The sequence below is a fragment of the Pyrgilauda ruficollis genome, unplaced genomic scaffold (assembly GCF_017590135.1).
Source record: "Pyrgilauda ruficollis isolate IOZ18807 unplaced genomic scaffold, ASM1759013v1 scaffold27, whole genome shotgun sequence".
NCBI lineage: Eukaryota > Metazoa > Chordata > Aves > Passeriformes > Passeridae > Pyrgilauda > Pyrgilauda ruficollis.
Window position 1 is genome coordinate 8,577,444 of NW_024524044.1, and position 19,289 is coordinate 8,596,732.

The 19,289-nt window shown below is 38.9% G+C and overlaps 1 protein-coding gene across 2 annotated transcripts in view; it reads left to right on the forward strand.

Annotated features, from left to right (window-relative positions):
• The window catches only part of MAPK11 (mitogen-activated protein kinase 11), a 70,341-nt gene that overhangs the window by 23,541 nt on the left and 27,511 nt on the right, over positions 1-19,289 (forward strand). Inside the window, exons 10-12 of one of the 2 annotated variants that reach the window (XM_041471480.1) lie at positions 1,599-1,677; positions 3,048-3,221; positions 6,437-7,105. The exons of the other annotated variant lie outside the window; for it this stretch is intronic. Of the exons in view, the coding sequence (XP_041327414.1) occupies positions 1,599-1,677; positions 3,048-3,221; positions 6,437-6,510 (327 nt within the window). The 3' untranslated portion in view covers positions 6,511-7,105. Of the gene's footprint in view, positions 1-1,598; positions 1,678-3,047; positions 3,222-6,436; positions 7,106-19,289 lie in introns of those variants that run through there. 2 annotated transcript variants of the gene reach the window in all.

The window sequence follows — 19,289 nt, forward strand, 5'->3', positions numbered from 1 at the left end:
TACAAATATGTTATTTTCCCACAACTAGTGAGCTTTTTGATCATGAGAGTAACACCTTAAATACTTACTGGAAATAGTACGTGCTTTGTTCTTTTAATTTGTTGTGTTTCAGATCATAGCTTGGTGAGGTACAGGAATCCTGAAGCTATTTTATTTGGGCTAATTAACCTTTAGAGCACAGGCAGAACACAAAAACCAAAACCAGGTTAATGAACAGGAGTGCTGCTAGGTCACCTCTGGGCTGCTGCTGCCTGATTAGAGGAGCAATGTCAAATGAGATGCATACCTTGGAGGTAATTGCCAGCTGCAAGGGAGTTTCTTCATTCTAGTTCTTCTTTACCATGTAGTTTGGCCTTATTGTTTACATATTTCTTAATGCAGCTTGCAGACATGGACAATTTTTTAACATTCCTGTAACAGCAATGTCAGAGATTTGCTGAAATGCCAAGTTTATTTTCAGTTATAAGTAGAAGATTAAAGAACTGGAAACTAAAAGATCAACCTCCTTGGATGCTTCAGCACAAGTTACTGAGGTGTTTGTCAGTGTGTCGTGTTAATATGAGTTTAAATGGTAATTGCAATTCAGAATAATTTAAACATTGGGATTCTCTTGGTCAGGCTTCTGTGAGTATACAAGCAGAGGGGACAGGTTAGTATGTGCACTTTGATAGGTCTGTTTTGTTTTCAAAGGATTTCTGGGCAAGATTGGAGGTAATTTTCACTGCATCTTGTTCAGTCATGTTAGGATTAGTTGTTGATTAGTTGCTGTTTTCCATGGGTCAAGGATGCTTAGCCTTCTGCAGATAGTGTCCTTCTAATGGAACTGCTAAATCCTGAGAGACATCTGTGTCACAAACATCTTTCAAAAGGATTAGGGATTGTCCAAAGAGCAGCTGAGGTTTTTTATGGATTTAGGGAATAACCACCTCCTTCTTTTTTGACAATTCCTTTTCAGAATTCCCTGTTCTGTCTGATCCAAATATGCAACCTCTTCTCTTGCCAACCTACCTACCTCAGCCTAAAAATTTATAGCTCTTGTACTGTCAGGCTGACATTTGTGGATCCTATGTCCAGTCAGGCTTTTACTAGCTGAGTTTGGATTAACCTTTCACAGCCACAGTAAAAAGGCATGCTCTTAAATTCTGTTAAACATCTGAAAATCTGTTCACATGGAGTATCAGAATTTGTTCTTTGGTTAGTGAAGCTACGTCTCACCAGAGAAGAGAAAGGAGGGAAGGCTGCAGTTTGAATTATACCACTTTGCTGGGGGTATCTGAAAGATGATTTAGGCTGCAGTTTCTGATTGAGCATTGCATGCATGTGTTCCCTGGGGATATACTGCAGTGAACCACTAGGCACAGGTGAAAACTAAAGTGCTAACACTCAAGCCTTAAACCAAAATGTACCCGCTTAAAACTCTCTTATTGTCCAGTATACAGGTGTGAGTGTTTGAAACAAGGTCATCCATTGTGGTTTTATGTAAAGAGGATTTCCCATGTAAGAAACATAAAAAATATAATGTCTGGTTTTTTAGACTTGATGTGGTTACTCTTGAGCAAAATGTAACCCTTATCACAAGTATATTAACTTATTTCTAGGCAAGAAAATACATTGAATCTCTTCCACATATGCCTCAGCAGGATTTGAAAGCAGTGTTTCGTGGTGCCAATCCATTAGGTAAGAAAATCAGACTGACACAGATAAAATCTTTCACTAACATAGGAACTCAAGCATTCCTTGTGTTCCTTGCTGCATAATCCCATATAATAATAATCAGAACAGTGAGAAAAGCATTGCTTAATCTTTCATCCTGAGGCTGTTTTCCCATCATGAAGCCTGTGTCTTTTTGTTTCTGATGGAGATTACAGGAACCTCCTAAAGGGAAATGGTCCATGGATGAAAAGCAAAAGCCAGCTGTAGATAGCAGAAATACATTAAAATGTCATGGGGTCTAGATTAGACATCACTTCTGGCTCAGGAAGGCCATGAGCTGTAAATTGCTGGCAAGCAGAAGAATATACCAGGAAGTATAGCTGTTTGAATGACCCGTTGGAGTATTATTTCCTAGGAATATATGAGCCATTGTTGGACACAGGATACTGGGCTAAGGCAGATCTTTGATCTGATCCTGTATCGTTGTTTTTCTGTCTAATCAATTGGTTCTGCTGTGAAAAAGAGATGTTTCTGTAAACTTTTTCTTGTGACATAAAAAGAAGACACTTGAGTCATCAGAGACATCTCACTGAAGTACCCAGTCAGTTCCATCACGTGCACATTATGGGGAAGTATTGCGAGTAAAAATGGTTTGAATTAATTTTGTGTACTAATACAAATTTTATTCTTACAAAAACAAGTAGTTTGGAACACTTCCATATTAAAAAATGGGATTTATTTGCCTGAAGTACATGAGAGCATGCTACGTATTAATAGCATAAAGGCAAATGAATGCCAATGCTTATATAAGAGTAAAAAAAATAGTATTTGAAATAGTTATGATAAAATTTCCATTAAAAACTCTCCATACAGCCATATCACTCTCTCTTCTTTCTAGTATACCTCAAATATCAACTTCAAACATATTTTGTTTATGCTGGGTCCTGTGAAGTTGCTTTGGTGTTTTCATCTGACTGTTTAATTGGTGCAGCTTATTAGAGGTGTAATCTCACACTTTATTATTCACAAGTTACTTATCTTGGTCCTGATCAGTGCAAATTTAAGTACATGATGAACAACACAGTATTACCTTATAAGCACACAAAGATCTTTTTAGAATTAAGTCCTTGGATATCCGAAGAGGTGAATCAGATCTCCAGTTCACTATACTGAACCTTTGAGCATGCCACAAGCAAACTAGAAGCTTCCTTCAGCTCTCTTTTGTACTTGCAGTAGAAAATCTTCAAAACTTACTTGTTATGTTGCCTAAATTTTGCCAGTAATATTAGTTGTGTTTAAGATGAGTGAGAATAGATGGTGTGTAAACAGTTGCCCTTTTTTTATTTCCTCATGGTCTCTTCTGGCTTTGAACTGCATTTCTGGTTTTGCCTTAGCTGTAGATCTTCTTGAGAAGATGCTTATTTTAGACAGCGATAAAAGGATCACGGCCTCGGAAGCACTCGCGCATCCCTACTTTGTGCAGTATCACGATCCCGATGACGAACCTGAGGCCGAGCTGTACGACGAGTCCATAGAGAACAAGGAGCGAACCATAGATGAATGGAAAGGTATCAGAACTGCGTGCACTGGTTAAGACATGTACCAGAAGAAAGCCTTACTTAAATAACAGTTTTCCTTCATTTCTAGCCAGAGGAATTTGAACTTTTAAGCCTCAGGCAAACAAGTTCATATGTGTGCTTGTGGGGGTGGACAGGCAGAAAAGTTTATATTTCTCCTCTGGATTTTGCCCACTCTCCCTCTTCTATCATCTCCTTACTAGATTCCCTGTAGCAGTGAAAGCTTAACTAAAAGCTGATGCTAGCTACCAGGTAATTACACATTCTGTTTTAGTTTTCTAGGTCAGATCCCCAGCTGAAGGAACTGTCCTGGGCCAAGTAACACTACCTGGGATTCTGGTCTAGTTCTGACCAGAACCAATAAGTAATATGATCCATATAGATGTGTATTTTGTTAATAATTCTTTAAATAGCAAAGGATTTGGATTAATAACTAAACCATGCTATTGGTCCTGTTTGAGATGATAGTTGATTATTTTACTTGGGAGTGACACCCCAAAACCTTTCTTTGATAAATACTGCAACAACCTTCTGTGCTTGCAACGCAATCATATTGCACTGCAGTATCACGGAAGTAAGGTGGCTCAACATTGGATTGCAAGTACACTGAAAAGTACAGTCCAATTTCACCACTGTCTACTGAGGGCATCTTATTCTAAAAATTCCTTACTAGAGATTTTAAATTGAGAATAAGGTTGTAGAAAAGTAATTGTTTCTGTTTATCAACAAAAGTCTTTCCTTGGCTTCAGATTAAATATGTCTTCCATAAAATAAATGGTTTTTTGTTTCTATTTGTATATTCTGTAACTTTTACTTGGAAAAGATTCAATAAAAATGTATTATCATAGTGGTTAGGTTTATGATGAAGAATACTGTCATGTCTTACTCATGCCCACCCACATGTTTTATCCTGGGCATTACAGGGGAAAAAGCAGACTGTCTACAGCAAATGTATCTTAAAGACAATAGTGGGGTCATGGCTCTCTCTACAATAAATCAACCTCCTAGAGCCCTGGAGGGGCTTTTGTAGAAGCTGACTGCGTCTGTACAAACAAGGAGGATTGACTGGCATCACTTACTCCTTACACAGGCTCTTCTTTGCAAAATGTGGCAGTATACAGCAGCACCCATACATCTTGTTTGTTGAAAGCTGCATTCATTTGCTGCTGTACTTAGGAGTGGATGATTTTTTTTCTGCTGCTTTTTCAGTTGTCTGAGTCTTTAACAGGAAAGTTTAACAATTTCTGAGTCATGAAGCAGATTTCTGTTTGTGATGAAACTCCACTGAAATTATTTCAGCAATAACCTTAACAGCTTAACACTTTCTAAACTGAAATGAGGACATGAAGGTGAAATCTCTTGGAAGGGCTGTATCATATTATTTCTCATTGCATTTATCGTGTATCATTTTTTACATCATTGACTTTGATGGATCTACAGGTCCAATTCCTTCTTTATTCAGGTTTAAAAAAAGGCCTGAGAGAAAAATCTCCAAACTCGTACAGCAGGTTTGCTGCTTTTTCTTCTTCCCTCTGGCTGCATTTTTATCTTGAGGAATAAACTTTTTATTTTCAAGTACAGCATGTGCCACATTTAAGTGAGATGACAAAATGTTTGTAGTGTCAATGAAATACTGACCCAATTTCTCAAGATGTCGTTGTCATGTTTCTGCTCTTTTTCTGTTCAAGTTAAAAATCAGTGGTGCCTGATCTCAAGGGACTGACCACCAAAGTAAAATGACATTTCAGACACTTTGTCTTATACATTATGCACTTCAGAGTTTTTTTGGCCTCCATTGCACACTGCTGAGGCTCAAAACCCAAGCTCATAGATTTCTTACTGACATGTTTAATCAGTTAGAAAATATTTCAAAATTTTAGATGCCAAGAGTATGCTATTCAGAGTTGAATGCTATACATTCTCTCCTTAGATGTTACTCCAGTTGCGCATCTCTGCTGAGTAGGTGCAGTGAGAAGTGGGTAAAGAGCTTCATGAACATAAACCACACAGGCAGTAAGAATAATTTTGTAATACAGTTCCTGGTGTCTGATTTGTGAGGACACTGGCTTCTCCAAATTCAGTCAGCTGTAGCTGCTCCCTGGCTGCCTGTAATTCTATGTAATAGTCAGTCACTCAAAGTCACCTAACAAATCCTCTGATGCCTGGAGCTCTGCACACAGAATTTCCTTCAGAGAAATCCCTCGCTGAAACTGCACACAGTGGTCCAGCACCACACAAGCAGAGCATAAGCAAGATTCAGTCCCAAGATTTTTTACATAGTTTTTTAGAGGAGTCCTAGGTACACTTGCAGGCATAGCAGCTGTCTCAGACAGAGTTACTTAATAAAAAAGCTAATAGGCATGAGTTTGATATGATTTAAACATCACTGTTTGGAAAACAGAACCTGAAGTAATGCCATAACCTGAAGTTAGCCATATGCAAACAGGATTTGGTTCTTGAAGAGCAGCATCTAATTTGAGAAAATACAAAAGAGGTAGCCAATGACAACATATTCCATTAATGTCCAAGGCAGAAAACAGGACATGAATGTTAGCATAAAAAGATAAAGGGTTGTTCTCAAAGCAGGGTAACATAGCAAGTTTCTAGCTATTGAGTATAGAATTTCCTGATAAAAGTTGTTACATGCTTCTAAGACAAAAAGAAATTTTTTTCAGAGTACTGTAAAATTAAGTCAGCTACAGTAAAACATTAAAAAACAACCAAACAAAAAAAAACACCAAACCAGGATTCCGAGGAATTAGCACAGAATTGCAAATGATATATAATTGAAGGCAACTGACTGAGAGATGCTAAAGATTGTTTTCCACAGTTAAAAGTGTACATTTTAAAACCTGTCTAGGTACTTTTAAAGATTCCATTTTCCATTACATATTATCATTTATTACATTTTGGCAGGTCATCTGACAGCATAATTGATGTTTTCATTTCAGGGCCTGTGTGTTTTAGTAATTAGTTGAAGGGGACAGTCATGTTGTACAATAACAGTATTTGTGAGTCTAATTTGCAATCTGAGGTTAAGAGGAGGATTCCTAGTGAATTCCTTCTATTTTTGGATCTGGACACTAAAGAGGCTGAACATACAAACTACAGGTCACGTGTATATGTAGAACTGTTTTGTCTGGAATATTTATCTTTTGGAGAAAATATCACCTAATTCTTCTCTCTTCCTTACACCCCCTCTACAGAACTTACCTATGAAGAAGTGAATAGCTTTAAACCACCCGACTTAAAAATGGACAGCCTGGAGATAGAACAGTGAATACAGGCAGCTCTGTCTTGCCTTGCTGCACTATGAAGACTGTTAAAATATAACCATACAATTTAACCTGTGGTCAGACATAGATTTTACTATCCAAAGATGTTGGAGGAGATGTGGAAAAACAGATGCATTAAACAGAAGCCAGATGTCTGGTTTGGGTGGAGGTGTTTTTTGCCTTGTAATATGAATGTATTCCCAACTCACAAAGGGTGGTAAAGAACTGCTTCATTCTGACAAAATTATGCACTGAGTTCTGTCAAGCTGTGTGTTCTGCATGTTTCATTTTATCAGTTGTATTGCCAAAATAAAGGTGACCTTTTAAATTAATTTTAAAATTGTACATTTAAAGCATGAATGTATACAAACATAAGAAATCCATACAAGCAAATTTTTTTTTTTTTGTGGCATTTTATCTGTTTGTTTTCGTACTATTTATAGTTAGTGCCTTTATGAAGAGAGGGCGTGGTAGTGAGATAGACAGAATATGCATATGTAGTCATATCTGTGGTGGTCTTACACATGTACTGGATGTCTCTCAAGCAATCTTAACACCAGTTGAAAGTCAGTAAAAATAAATCTTTCTCTTCTCTTGCCATTCAAGTGTCTGTTCTCATTATTTTCCACATCTATTTTTTAATCTGCACAATACCCATTTGTGAGACAGTTTTACTTCCCGGCGTATTCCTTACCATGGCATTGCTGGACTGTTGGTGAATTTGCCTGGGTTTACAGGAAGGTGCTGTGAAGGTGCTGCAGAAGAGCTCAGTAGACTTCTGCAAGCTTCAGCAAAAGCTGTCACAGATGGCAGTGCAGGAGTGCTCAGTTCAGTTCACAGCTTTGAATTAAATATTCCACATTGTCTTATTTTCCTTCACAAAATCCTTGGGAAAGTAATCTAATATTTGCCATTGGAAGACATGACAAAACAAGGAGATTCAAGAATCTGACACATTCTCATTGGAGTTTTTTTTAAAGCAAAATTTTAAAGGATTTCCAACTCTGAAAAGTTGAAAAATTAAATTTAAAAATTGCAGGATACATCAGACACCAAGAGTTTTTTAAGAATCAAATTTATCTGATTCCTCCATTATACTGTATACAGGAACATAACAAGCATAATACTGTAACAGGAACATCATTTTGGCACAAGGCCTCTTGTATTGTATTGGCTGTGTCTTTGTACACACTTGTGATTCACAGCTGTTTAATGTTTAATTTGTGTCTTGTTCTTGCTCTGTCAGAGTCTTATTTTAGAGGTGGCTTTTTATAATATTTAGGTTTTCTGAAACTTTTGTCATTAATATTCAATTGTATAGCAGTTATATAAGGTAATGGATTCTACTGCATTTACTTTCCTCTGTATTTTTTCTATGTAAAAAGAAAGGCTTTTTATTAATAAACAGATTTAAAAACAAAAAATCAAGTCCAAGAACTTTGCTTTTTTCAGAAGTAGAAATAGGCATTCCATCTAGAAAATATGCTTCTAATTTGTGGACTAAGTGACAGACTGTTTTGGCAATGTTGACCAGTTATCCAACACTTTCATCCAATGAAAAGCAGCCACTTGTTTTCAACTTTCCCCAGGGCATGTTAATCTGAAAGTAAATGCCTGCATGGATTTCTTGTGTCTCTGCTGAAGTGCTGTCAGCTGTCCTTACTCTGGCTTCCTGTGAAGCTGGATGAGGCTGTATGAGGTAATGATCATGCAATGACTGAATTTCATGCTGACTAAAATAAGTGAAAAAGTTCTAAATCTTTAAACTATTTGTCTAACTACATAATGAAAATATTCACTCAGTCATATCTTAAACATTTTTTTAATTTCTTTGTTTGCCAGTTAAAAGTAACTCTGTGCTTTATTTTCTTTGAAATCTGATATTGAGTTTACAAACCTATTTGGCAGCTCTATTTCAGTTGGAATGGCAAAGACGAAGTAAAGAGATTTCACAAGCACTTTTTGTGTCTGACAATAATTAATTTATTATGGGGTTTGTCCCTTCATTTGTTAAATCTGGTTTCCTGGCTCTGAGGGTGGCCAATGTCAAATGCTTCGAAGGATGCATAAAACTGGTTGCCATCGGTCTGCCAGTTGAGGTAGAAAGAAAGTTTCATGTTGCTTCCAAAATTTTTTTCTGGCAACTCTGAATCTTCCTCTGAATATTTTCTTTGACATTCAGAGCCACAGTTTTTTTTCTAGGAGATAAATTATGCAGGAAGAACATGGTCACAGCTTCATTTAAACTAATCAAAGATGACAGTAATGGGCAACAATAGCTCAGCCCTTTTTAATGAATTACCATCAAAACCTGTAAATCATCTTATTTTAATGTCCAGAAAAACAGTAGGGAGACAGACATGTTTTTCCTAGATGTGCAAAATGAAGGTAATTACTTAGACCTCAAAAACCAATAATTAAAGTATTTTTCTAGAGTAGGTAACCAGCTCCCTTGTGGCAATCCAACATGAGACTATAATTTGATAACTTTATCAGTTTACAACAGCAGGAGAGGGTAATTGGAAAGCCAGAACCCCAATGGGACAGAAAGGTGGGAGGCATAGCACTAACAATGCTTATCATTTGAACACAGATGGAAGAAAACATTTATCTACCAACTCAAACAGGCAGATGGAGGTAAATAGAGAGGAGTGAGGGCTTTGTCAGGCTTGGTGAGGCAGATGGCTTAAAAGTAAATTTTAAAGAGTAAATAAATATAAAGCTTTTATAAAAAATTATTTGCTAAAAATGTCATTAATGAAGGCATTGATTACATGGCCCAAATGCTATTTGCAAAACTTGTAGTGGTTTCTGCTTAAACAGTGGGGGTTTAATCTCCTGACAGCACTGTTGCTTTCAATAGCACATTTGTGCCTTTGTAGGTGCCCTGCACATTGCATTTATGCTTGAGGAGAGCAGCGTAGGTTTTAGCCCACACTAAATTAGGGCACTCTCATCCCTGGCCACCTGCAAAGCACAGAGGGGAAGGAGGAGCATGGCTGGGCTTTGCTCATGGAGGAGGCAGCTCAGGCTTCCAGTGGGGAGAACACAGCTATCCAAGGGCTTACTCTGGTCAATTACCGACATTGTTAGCAATTTACTTTTAATCTGAATTTATCTAATTTCAGCTTTCAGTCACAAGAGCTTGTTATCCATCCACCTAGTGAATTGAAATCACTTATAGTACTTATTATCTCACTCTATAATCAGGGTCAGTGGAACCCCAAGTCTAGTAATTTTATCATCACTGGCAGCAAAAGTTCTTGCAAAAGGAAAATCTTTTGTGTGCATCTCAGTCTTTTGACATGCCTAAGTATACACAACATTTTAGAATCTGCAACTTTATTTTTTAAGCTCTTTACCTCATCAGCACTGAAACACAGCAACAGGAAATTGATACGACAAGCCAAAGCAGACAGGATTAAAAAACCTTTAATCTACAATGGACCAATGGAAAGAAAAACCAAGGATAGTTAGAGGAAAAGCACTGTTTTAGAGGATATCATGTGCCATACCCTGAAGATACAAAGTGGCTACTTGAGTCTGAAATAGCAGGGTTACTAATAAGTTCAAAAATTTATGGAGGGGGGGGGGGGGGGGGGAGGAGGGGGAATAGGAAATTAGGTAATCAATACTGATATATGAAAATAAATACATCATTATCAAGAGGTAGAGTCATTATTTAGACAGCATTGTTGCAGAATTCCAGGTCGTGCTCTTGGTGGTTTTTTTGATATGGTACACCAGATGAAAGCGAGAGGGAAGGAGGGTCAGTGTGCTGCAGGATCTGACACAGCGAGCTCACCCTAAGGGTCAGGAGGGGAACAGCCCTTTCAAGAACAAAATGTTGGCAGCAAAAGAAACTTTGACCGAGGTGGGAAGCAGTCAATACAAAAGTTACTTCCTTCCTTTCTTCCTGTCACATGTGCTTCTGGATCATAACAAGAAAACAGACCTCCACTTTCCCCACTCTTGGGACCAGGTCAAAGATGAATCTGTCCAAAAAGTACCGTACAGAGCTGCCAGCACAAATTACTTAAGTATCCTTTGCCACATCTGTAAATTACTGACTTGGCCCAGGAATCCCTGACAGACGAGCAGTAAAGATTTAGCCCTCAAGAAAAGAGAATTGCATGGTAAATTCAGTTAACTGTGTCTTTTGTTAACAGCAGAAAGGGATTCAACCCCACAATCAGTCTCCTTAGGAAGGAATTAATAGCAACACTTCCATTTGCGTTAAAAGCAGCTGCTTTTTTCTCACACATTGCTACTGCTGCTAGTGTTTATGGATGCAAACACTGGCTCTTAGAAAATCAGCACACTTGCACAAGTGAGAGTACCAAGTGTAATTAATTTATGAGTCTGGGTAAGGGGTTTTAAGGCACTAGTACCAAGAGATTTAGAAAGCTACATTAGTGTTGCTGCCACTGCCCTTCTTTCTGCTGTAAAATAAAATACTGAACTGATACACCTAAAAGGGTCTAAGTTTTCACTACAAGGAGGAATATATTGTGAGCTTTCTGTGTGAACACTGATCTTCCAACCAATCTGACACTTAATCCATCAGACCAGAAATTTCAACATAATGAGCGAAACTCTTCAATTAGGCTTCCATCTTGCAGACATACAAATGCTTCATTTTACACTCCCATAGTCCCCCAGCTCCAATTATTGTCACATATTAAGATGTGTAGCACAGCACAGAGGTTTTAGCCAGTCCTTTTAGGTTCCAATTTGATCACAAGAAATACTGAACACAGTATACATACTGAACCACAGTTGCAACTCTGAGACCACTATACACTAAATCTGCCATAACTGGCAGCCTCCACTGAGCAATACTTTTGTTCTTTATAGAATAATATCCTGTGGATTAGCACCCAGATAATATATGCCTATTTTATATTAGAGCCTGATTGCTCAAATGAAGAACCCATAGTTAAATTACATTCTGTGCAAAAATCACATACAGAACTCCTGTCCTGCCCACCTCTCTCATTAGGTCGAGGTGGAAACAAAGGAAACGAAGGCAGCATTGAGAAGGATGGGTAAGATGGGGGAAAGAATGCCATGATGGTTTGGGTGGTTTAAACAGGAGATGTGCACAACTCTGCAGTGACAAATGAGTAAAGCTATCTATCAGTGATATCCATTAACGCTCTTTTCATATGATTTTTGTGTTGAGGTTGGGAAATTCTTGAAGAGTTATTTTTTTGCTCTGTAGACTACAGCATCTCATACTGCAACAATCTGTGATAGTTTAAAAATTAAACTCCTTCAGTCTATTGTAGGAGAGGACTTTTGGTAGATTCTGAGGAGAAAAAGTTAGAAGAGTGTTAAAAGTAGTTGATTTATATATAGGTGTATACTACTCTCTACAACTGGCTTCTCTTCCTCCATCAACCTCCAGCAAGCAGGATAATGGTGTAGTACATAGTTACTTACTAAGTTCTCACTTGACCTCTTAAAAAAATGCAATGTATAGTTTGAATTATTTTTTAATATAAAAAAAGCACTTAGGTGTGTATATTTATTTTTTCCTTTCTGCTGATGGCTTAGTGGCCTTGCAACATGGCAAGGCCTCCAGGAGGGCTACACATCACAAAAACTGGAACTGAAACACCCTGCTCATTGGGCAGAGAGACAAAATCAAAAAAGTTGCAAAATAGTTGGCAGTGGCTCCACTGGGGAAGGGTGGGGACAAAAGAGTATTTTCCGACTAAAACTGAGATTTTTTAATTACTATTTTTAAGCTTTAATTCTTGTTGTAATAAATAGAATGAACTTACTTCCTCCATGACAACAGGTCTAAGTAGACAAGCAGAGTATTTTTTGAAGGTGGGTATATAGAAAGATTGTTTAAAAATAATAATGTTCTAGGAATCAGCTTTTGACAATTCAACAAGATTTTATGTTTATTGATATTTAAGTTATGTTTTACACGGCCAAATTATTCATATGTGAATTAGTGTATCAAGAATAAAATGATTATATGAAAGACAGACACATAAACAGTCAGAAAGGTGGGAAGATGTTTGATTCTTCAAAGGACTTTGATCTCCTTTCCTGCAAGTTATCAGTGCCTGGACTGGAGATCAGTGTCAGTCCCCTCTCCCTGCTCACACTGACACACTCCTGCACCCAGGGCCCAGCAGCTCACCCCCAGTTCAGCTCCTGACAAACACGGCTGTGCCATTTTGTCATCTCGAAGTGATAACTTGTGGTGAGCAGCTTTGCCATCAAACTCTCTCACCAGACTTCATACGTGTAGGATTTCCTCAGGAAACCATGGTTAGATTTCTCACTGCTTGCTTGTAGAGCTTCTGCTCCAGCACCAAAGCTTCACCTCCAGGCTGGAGGGAAATTCAGCTCTCAGTTATCAGAAGGATTAGAAAGAGTACTGTACCCATCTCATCTACCTCATATGCTTTGCAGCTGATGGCAACCATCCAGCACATCAAAAGTTGGCTCTTAAAAAAACCCCCACCACATTCTGATACCTCTTAAATCTTCCTCTTAATACCTCTTAAATGAAATGAGCATTAGAAAAGTGCAATTTTTGCATCATGAATGCATTTATTATTTTTTGTTAATGATGTCTGAAGAAGGTCCCTTTTTTCTATTAACTTTACAATAAACGTATGCCAGAAGCAGAAACATCTGATAGCACTCTTTTTTTAAATCCATCCTGTCAAGCACATATTGCCCAGAATAAGATATGGCTGTAAGCATCTATCAGTCCCCTGGCAACAAACTGTTTTTGGGAAAACACATCACCATGTATCCAGCTGAGCATAGCAGGATGCAGAGACTCATGCAGTTTGTGACACTGCTGTAAGATCTACCAGCTGTGGATGGACACAAGTTTCTTGACTCATTCCCTTCATAGACATTTTGAATGGTTTGCTAGACAAAGCTTCCCTTGTTATGACAGTGCTGATTTCCTAGACTTTTCAGTAAGTTTACCAGCTCATCTCCAGTATGTGTGACCTGGTGGGGAAAGCTGGTCTTGTATTTGACCTACATGGCTATTTCATCCATCTGTAGCAAAGTATGCCTAAATACTTACTGAAGGAAAAGCATGGGAACACCAGCAGTGGATAACTTTTAGAAGTTGCTCTGTAATATTCTCAGCTTCTGCACAAGAGTGAACTTCTCTTGATGCTAAATTAGTACTTTTACCTACTGTATCAAAATAATCTAATTTCTGCCTTGATAAAAAAGCAAGCAGTAAAAATGTATCACTGTCACAACTGGATAAAGGAAAAGTAAGTGAGGGATGACAAGTAGAACTTATCCTCTCTGTATTAGAAATATATATAATGGTCATTAAAAGTAATTTAACTAATGGATTAGCTCAAAATGAGAGGAAGCTGCTCTATCCTTCACCTCACCTGTGCCATATATCACACCAGCCAACATCTGAATGGCAAACAACATTGTAGGGACATCAGAAATGAAAAAATAATCTCCTGGGGCAGTGGATTTCTAGAAGTAGACATCTACCATTGATCTGACACTTCTCACAAGCCTCATGTTAACTGCTAAATGTCAGAAGGTTGCTCTCCATTCTCACTAAACCAGAGATTGGAACAGGTCAGTGGAGAGCAGTGCTGGAACACAGGGCTGGCAGCTGGAAGGTTGTGCTCCTGTACCCCGGGAGGAGCAAGGGCAGGGTGGCTCTTCCACATTTGGTAGACAGGCACCAAAAGGGCTGGGCCCCTGGCAACTACCAAAAAGGCATTGGGAACCATGAAACTTGTCCAGATTGCCCCTTTAGAGGTAAACCACAAATTGAACTCTAGTGACAGCAAATCTGAATTATCTAACCTCAGCAACATTGCTCAGGGGTGAAGTCAAACAAAACAAAGGCTTTGCCAGACCGTGAAGGACAAGAATTTTAATCATATTCACACAGAGAACACATAAAACATATTTTAAACCAGGTCTTTGCCTTTCAGTGTTGCTGGCCCAGGCCTATTTACTACACAGCTACTAAGAATGTTGCCCTTGTCCATACTCCAGCACTGCAATCATTTCAAGCCACTGCTGCAACAGTTCCACTCCAGGTCACTTCAGCCATAAGACCACTTGCTCTGAGCACCAAGTGTATGCTGGTTTTTATTTAACTATCGGAAACATTGTTGTAACTTGTTGCCCGACCCTGGGATGATCTGGGGACTCCAGCTGTTCGTCGCAGGGCAGCGGCCATACTAAAGCTCGCTTTTGGACTCCCAGCTCTATCACCTGCAGCCTCTCGTACTTTTTAACACTTCGATGCAGCAGCCGATGGCACTCACCGGAACCTGAGCACAGACGCAAAACGGGCCCCGTGTTGAGAGGGCCGGGAGGGGTTCGGTCCACACTGCAAGGACTCGCAGGGACAGCGAGAGCCTCGGCACCTGCCCCCCTGCCCGGCGAGCTCCGCCGGGACACCGCGCCCTTCGCGCCCCGGCCGCGACGGAGCGCGGCCCCAGGGTTCCGGCTGGAGGGCAGGCAGGGCGCTGCCGGGCCGGCACGGATCCCAGCGTCTTTTCTTTTCTTTTCTTTTCTTCTTTTTTTTTCTGTTCTCTTTTTTCTTTTCTCTTTTTTTCTTTTTTTTCTTGTTCCCCTGAGCTTGCATGAAGTTGCACACATGCATGTCTTTGAGGAGGGGTTAGCATTTTTTTCCTTTTTTATCATTCATGAAGCATTTGAACCTTTCAGGCTGATATTAATGGGACACAGGAAAAGTCCACAAATGACTAAACAAATTGCTTTACTGTGACGGAGAGAATAGGTAATAGAACTCTGCACATAATTCCCATGTAACGTGAAAGAACAGCTGTAGAAAGAAATGTTGAAAGTGTGATTGAGAGACAGATTCATGGTCCCAATACTGCTTAAGAGTTTAGGAAAAAAATAAGGAAGAAGTTTGTGCAAAAGCAGTTGTTATGGAGTCTCAAAGCATGGATTCCAGGTGAGAAGAGTTCCAGGGTGGGCTTGGAGGGTTACAGTACTATTTTTAAGTGCTGTTCATGAAGAATGCGTATGGGATAAAAAAAACTTTATAGTTTGGAGAGAATTGTTAAAATTATGCATAAGAACATCGATTAAAATGTTAATTGATTTGGAAGATTAGAGCATACCTCCATTCAGAGGACCTTCACAAAGAACTGAGAGTTCAAAAGCAAGGATGAGAGAAAGTGGTAATAACAATAACTAGTCATTGCCATTTAACATTATAATGCGAACATTGTGAATACACTAGGTTTGTCTGAGGAATAATTTATGGGCTATCTTGACAGTCCAGAAGGAAAAAGAACTTTTTGTAGGCTTAAGAAACTGTCTACTTGTTTTGATCTAAATCTTTTAGTCGAATTACTTGAAAGTAACTGCCTCATAACCGCTGCTACATATGTTTAAGAGTTAATGTTTGCAGGAAACTTCTGTGTATGGGCTTTAGTACTCTCAGCATTTTCTTTACTGAACATTTGGGAGCAGAGCAGCCCGTGCAGTTGCCAAGCTCCTAACTGTGTCCAGAATTTTGAGATTATTTTTCTTCCATTTCCCAGAATAATCTGTTGGGTAGCATTTTCCACTCCTAGCAGGTTTTGTGCAGTGTATGCCCTTCGGAATAATACTCTAGAACTCCACTGTGGGCTCAATTGGTAATTAAAGAGTCCAGAAGAAAATGCTCACTGGGGAACCTGAGCACAATCTGTACAAGTTACAAATCAATATATATGAAGGAAGAGAATGATTTGCAATCTTAGGAAACAGTTTGGGCTGCAGAAAGAAGCAGTTTATGTACTAAGGATAAGTTTTAACAAGAATTGTTCAACTCATCTATTCATTAGAGAGCAAAGACTGAATAAACCCCTTCCAACCTGCAGGGGTTGGAAGCAGAAACTGACTGTTCCACCTATCTGTGATGAGACTGACATGGCAGTGCAGCCATCAAGACAATTCCTACCTGCTGCCCAAGCCTCACTTCCAGTCAGTCGTGTTTGCCATGGCGAATTAGAAGCAGCAGCAATGCCTTTTAAGATTTTCAGTTCCTGGGCTGATCCCAAGGGTACTCCTTTAGCTGTTTCACCCATCCAAAATTAAACCAGAATGGCAATATTGCGCCTCATCATGATTTTCAGCCTGACTCCTTTGACCCATGAGTGTTCTGTCAAAGAGCTTCTTTTTGCATATTTCATAGAAACATAGAACCACAGAATGGCTTGCATTGAAAAGGATACGAAAAATCATCTAGTTCCAGCCCTTCTGCTGTGGGCAGGGCACCTTTCACTGAACCAGTTTTCTCAGAACCCTATCCAACCTGACCTTGAACATTTCCAGGGATGGGACGTCCACAACTTCTCTGGGCAACCTGTTCCAGAGTCTCACCACTCTCACAGGAAAGACTTTCTTCTGTTTATTTTATAGTTAAAATTGCATGCAATTCACTCTTCTTACCTGTTTTTATTTCAAAATTACTTCTTTAACCACGAGGAATTCGATGTTAGCTTTTATGGAAAGTCTTTTATTTGTTTCACTTTGATTACCTCTCAGTGGACCATCTGCCCCTCATAGCTTTTGGGGAATTCTTGTGTTAAGCATGCAGCAATACATGATCACAGTTTATTTAACCTTATGCTGTATTCAGAATAATGGAAGAAATTGTAATGTTCTGACACATTGTGTTAAAAATAGCAGCTCTGATCCTCCATTAAGATAGCAGAAGATACCATTAAACCTGTGTTTCAGTGGTATAATTCATCAGCATGTCAGTTAAGAAAAATGGAGGAAAACTACTGCTTAATACCCTAGATGACTCCATTATATCCCCTTTGAGGAATATGTTCATCTTTTTTGTGCAGAATGGTTGTAGGATGACCAGAAGTCCTGTAAAAGCAAATACAGGAGTAATTATACCAAATTTTATTGGATTTGTATTTTATTTTGTATGGAATGCTAAGTCACAGGTCAATTTGCTTGTCTATTTAGGCATTTTCAGGAGGAGGTGGCTGGTTGCACTATCTTTCATTAGACCTTTGCTCTCCCTAAAGTCTCTCAAGTAAATGTAGTGAGGCATATTTCTGTTTAGACCATGTAGTGAGGAATGTTCCTGTGTAAACCATGCAGACTTGATCACATGGGACTGCTCATCAGCCTTTTGCAAACAAATCCAAAGGAGTGTTGAGGGCCAAGGGACAGAGGCTGTGTCTGGAGGGGATGAGACTTGTCTGTGAGTGGTAAATCAGTCTTTAATGGTGCTGGTATGCTGGGGTTTTTTTTTTTTTTTTTAGTAGGCCTTTTAATTTGAGAGGGCATGGGATGTTTCCCAAACTTCAAAAGCTGTTTCTACTACTAAAGAAGCAGTCTAACACAGATCAATTCTTAAGACATTACCAAAAAGAGAAGATTGTTTCCAGTGGGATAAGCTGCTGGATCACTCTGTAGCTGTATAAATAGTTGGCATGTGGAAGGGCATGGTATGGAAATGAGGAATAAACACAGTTAAGGCAGAATGAAGAAAGCTCTTCTTGGGGTTGTATTTCTGTTTTTCTCCTTCATTTAATCATGCTAGTTTGTAGTATTCATCCCACCACAGCCTTAGCAGCTCTTGATTATTTCTTTCACATCTGCTGAATCTTGTACGGAGGAACAGTCTTTTTACCTTTAGGAAATATTTTTCAGTAGTGCTGCTTCTGTTCCGTGTTTCTGTCCATTTTGAGTTCATTTGAAATGAGGACCTTTAAAATTTGCCTATTATGGCTCTGGCTTAAAACCAAAAGCAGTGAATATATGGCCAGTGTGCTAACTTTGGCCCTGGCTTTAGCTCTGTAACATTTGCATAGCTCTATATTTGTGTATTCTTCTGCAGTTAATGGAGATGTCTGTGTATGCAGAGTGAAACCCAGACAAGTAAGTGGAGGTGCAGAACCTTTCGTTTCTTTTGGCAAATAACTCGGATTTTCTTACACGTTTGGATTGTGATACCTCGATACTGCTTTTGTTGGAGCAAGTGCACAGTTGTTTGCAGTGGTCCAGCCCTGGTGCTCGCCTCACCTCCAGTTAGTTAAGAGAAATTTTTAAGCAGGAATGCAGAATAGCTGGCAAGGGGAGATGACACTGGAGAGAGGAAGAGAAGAGCAATGGCTTATGCTGGTGGCTCATGTCAGAGCCGAGTGTGGATTTTATCAAAGTGTGGCATTTGTATATATGTATATACCTGTGTGTACATATAGGCACCCACGGGAATCCTGACACAGTTGTACCAATTAAACTCTGAATGTGTTTCTGGCATAAAATTTCTGACAAATGCCCATTAAATATTTCTTGGGTCAGTTAATATTCTACAGATGTTTTCCCTTCCTGGAAACTCTGTAAGGGGCCACTGCAGTATTTGTTTAAAGGTACTCTTATATTATGCTGTCATTCATTGCTCAGGGTGGAAATTATTCTCTGGTGTATTCCCACATCTGAAGACCAGTGTGTGTTTTGCATTATGAGAAGCATGTAGCTTTTTTTCCCCATTGGAAGGAATTGGATATCCAACAGACAACATCTGTCTCTCTACAGTTATATTTCTGAGGATGATCCACTTTTACATTGGCTGCTTTTTAATTCTGTTTTCTTTTTTATTAAAAAAAATGTTGAGCTTTTTATTTTCACCTATGGAGTGTCAACCAGGGAAGGAATTAGTTCCAGAGAAAATAGATAGTCACACTATGTTCTTTCTTGAGAAAAATCTTAAATCTGTCACCTTTTGCAGTTCGTCTAGCTTGACATGAGCAGTGGAAAGCAACAG